This window comes from Mastomys coucha, unplaced genomic scaffold (genome assembly GCF_008632895.1).
Source record: "Mastomys coucha isolate ucsf_1 unplaced genomic scaffold, UCSF_Mcou_1 pScaffold23, whole genome shotgun sequence".
Classification (NCBI taxonomy): Eukaryota; Metazoa; Chordata; class Mammalia; order Rodentia; family Muridae; genus Mastomys; species Mastomys coucha.
In genome coordinates, this window is record NW_022196906.1 from 113,233,054 (window position 1) to 113,236,351 (window position 3,298).

At 48.4% G+C, this 3,298-nt stretch overlaps 1 protein-coding gene across 1 annotated transcript in view; it reads left to right on the forward strand.

The window, feature by feature from the left end:
- Positions 1-3,298, forward strand: part of Xylb (xylulokinase) — a 38,880-nt gene that overhangs the window by 9,895 nt on the left and 25,687 nt on the right. Inside the window, exons 6-7 of the mRNA XM_031344813.1 lie at positions 679-807; positions 2,172-2,237. Coding sequence (XP_031200673.1) covers positions 679-807; positions 2,172-2,237 — 195 coding nt within the window. The remainder of the gene's footprint in view (positions 1-678; positions 808-2,171; positions 2,238-3,298) is intronic.

The following is a 3,298-nucleotide window of genomic DNA, read 5'->3' on the forward strand; positions in this document are numbered from 1 at the left end:
GGGTTGTCCTGGCAGCCCCAAGATAAACTCTCAGGGTCTGTCTTGAGGTAAGCATCTGAGGGTCATACTTTAGCACTCCTTGGCTGTAACATAAATAATTAGTGAGGGAAGCCCTATAACTTCTCTCTAGTCAGTAAAATAATTCTGCCTTGTATGGGACTGCTCTGATAATTAGTGCCTAACTACTATCTCTAACTTTGGAGACACTCTGTCTGATAAGACAGCTCCTTTGTAGAAATTCCAAGCAAACTACAGCTAGGAAATCAATTAGGATTATTGAAACACTGTGGAGGCCAGGAAACAATGTTAAATCTCAATTTTAGCTATAACAAAATATTTCTTAGGACACCTTTATACCTGAATAAAGAAAGCATGCAGATCTCCCCACAGATTATAGCAGAGATCAATCTGGAACACCTCTGAGTTAGGAGATGTCAGTGACTGACTACCTCAGGAGGCTGACTCCTTTTGAAGTGTGCACCTCAGTTCTGTGATCAGGTTTTTAGGCCTGTCCCAGGCACAACTGAAGTAGACGAGTTCTGTATAACAATCACCCATCCTCTCCCGAGAGACCTCATGGACCCTGCAGAGGGCTTATGCACAGGTCCTGGTATGACCGATGGGGTTGCCTGTAGTCAGTGGGGGAACGGAAGCCTGAACGTCCACTGTTCTTTCCAGAGCTGCTTCTCCATCAGTGACTGTCCGATATGGATGGACTCCAGTACCACGGCCCAGTGCCAGCAGCTGGAGGCTGCCGTGGGTGGGGCCCAGGCTCTCAGCTGCCTCACAGGGTCCCGGGCCTATGAGGTAGGTGACATGCCGGGGTGTCGGGGTCTGGGAGGATGTGCCTGGTACCTACCCAGTGGCAGAATGATCTGAAGTAATTAATGTAGTCCCTGAAGCCAGAGTGGAGTGTGCAGCCTTGGCTTCTGATCCAGGCGTCCTGAGGTACGGTGTGGAGAGGGGCATGCTGCCTTAGACAGAGGTCCGGAACCTCACCTCATGATAGCAAGCAGGACTTCTTTTTTGTGTTTTTGTGTTTTTGTTTTTTGTTTTTGTTGAGACAGGGTTTCTCCTGGCTGTCCTAGAACTCACTCTGTAGACCAGGGTGGCCTCGAACTCAGAAATCCGCCTGCCTCTGCCTCCCAAGTGCTGGGAGTAAAGGTGTGCACCACCACCGCCCGGCTTCAAGCAGGACTTCTGTTTGAGGTTGTTTTGAAGCTGAAAGGAGTTAGAGTCCAGAAGATCCTTAGTGTGGGGCCCTCAGGGCTTTAGCCACTGTTCCAGAGTTTGTTGTGATTGGCTATCTTGGGTCACATGATTGTGGCTTGGTAGGGGATGGAGGTCTAGAGATTGCTCAGCAGGTCAGAGTGCACACTGCACTTGCAAAGGTTCAGTTCCCAGGACATCAGGTGAGTAACAACTGCATGTAATCCTGGCTCCAGGGTATTGGAAACCCTCTTGTGATTTCCTTGGGCACCCATGTGCACCTTCACACACAGACACACACACACACACACACACACACTTTATCTATGCGAGGAAGGCATGCATATGCTTCCATCATAAAATAAAAATAAAGGAAAAACCAAAAATACCCCAGACCCCTTAAGTGCAGTTAAAACACTAGGAATCAGGTCTCCACAAGGAGAGCCTATGGTGCTCCTGGAGCTGGGAAGGGGGCTTTGAGCACTGGCTGCTCTTGCAGAGAACCTAGGTTCGGTTCCCCTGTGACAGCTCATAGCTACCTGGAGCTCCCGTTCCAGAGCAATGTGATGCTATCTTCTGGTGTCTATAGGTTCCTGCACACACATGACACACAGACACACACTCAGGCACAGACATGTATGCATTAACAAAAGAAATAAGTATATTTTAAGGACAGTTATCCTAAGGACTATTCACAGAGCTGATTGGCTCGTGAGGAGCCCTCCCAGGAAGGCTTGCCTTGTCTGTGGGTGCTGAAGGATTGCTGACTGCCTAAGAACATTTCCAGGACTCAAAGGCTAAAGTACACCACTTCGGTGTCCAGCTGCTAACAGGCATTTCTAGATTTGGGAGTTCTTCAAAGCTGTTGTGTCCTACGCTGTGTCCAGATTGTATACGGACCTTACTTTGTGACTATTCTGTGTAGGATCTGGGTTTCTGAGGGTCCGCTCTTTTTTCCCCAGCGTTTTACAGGGAACCAGATAGCGAAGCTTTTCCAGAAGAACCCCGAGGCCTACTCGCACTCTGAGGTGAGTGAGCCTCCATCCATGTTCTATCAAAACTGCACCCGCCTCAGCAGGAGCACATCTTCTGTGCACTGGCGAATGCCTCTGACGAACACGTGTGAAATGGTTCAGAGAGGGGTTGTTGAGGTGGCTCAGGTTGCCCCCAAGCCTGACTACCTGAGTTCTGTCCCCAGGATCCACAGAGTGGAAAGAGAGAGCCAATTCCTGGAAGTTGCCCTCTGACCTCCGCACAAGTGCTAGGACATATGTGCACTTCTCTCACACAATAATTAAAGCAAAACAAATTAAAAACAAAGGCAAAAAATCTGTATCTTTTCTAATTTTAGATACACAGAGGGCTCTGTGCCACAGTTGTGCCCCGTAGTCAGTAGCCATAAGCTGTTCTACACAGCTTGCTTTTTCCTTTTCCTTTTTATTCAGCCCGACCCCCAGCTCATAGGTGATGCTGGCGCCTCATTCCGCACATATATGAGGTAGGGTGGGTCAGTGAAGGTTCAACAGAGACCACCTTGAAGCCTGGCTCCCATAATAAACTGCTTGTGTTTTTGGCAAGCTCATGAGAGTTACGAACATTTATTTTTTTTTACTTCTTTTTACGACAGACTCTCATGTAGCACAGGTTATCCTCAAACTCTGTATCAAAGTGATACTGAGGATCACTTGACGGGGTATTCTCCTGTCTCCACCTCCCAAGAGCTAGAATTACAGGTGTGCACCCCCTACCACAGCATTTTGGGTTTTCCCTGCTTCTCCTTTCTCCTTCTTGTTCTGGCCCCCACTAGCTCTGGGCCCAAACATTTTGGTTTTTAAGGCAGAGTTTTCCGTGTAACCTAGTCTAGCTTTAAACTCATGCAGCCGAGGTTGGCTTGAAACCCCAGCCTCTGCCTCAAGTGCTGAGATCACAGGACTGTACCACCATACCTGGCTGCAATTTATTATTTAATGATTCCGGGTTTCAAACTTGTCTGCAGCGTTAGCCACTGAAGAATGAAACCCCTCCTTATATGTGCAGAATGAGGTGTACGTCCCAATGGGGACTAAAGGCAGCGGCTCCTCCAGTCTAG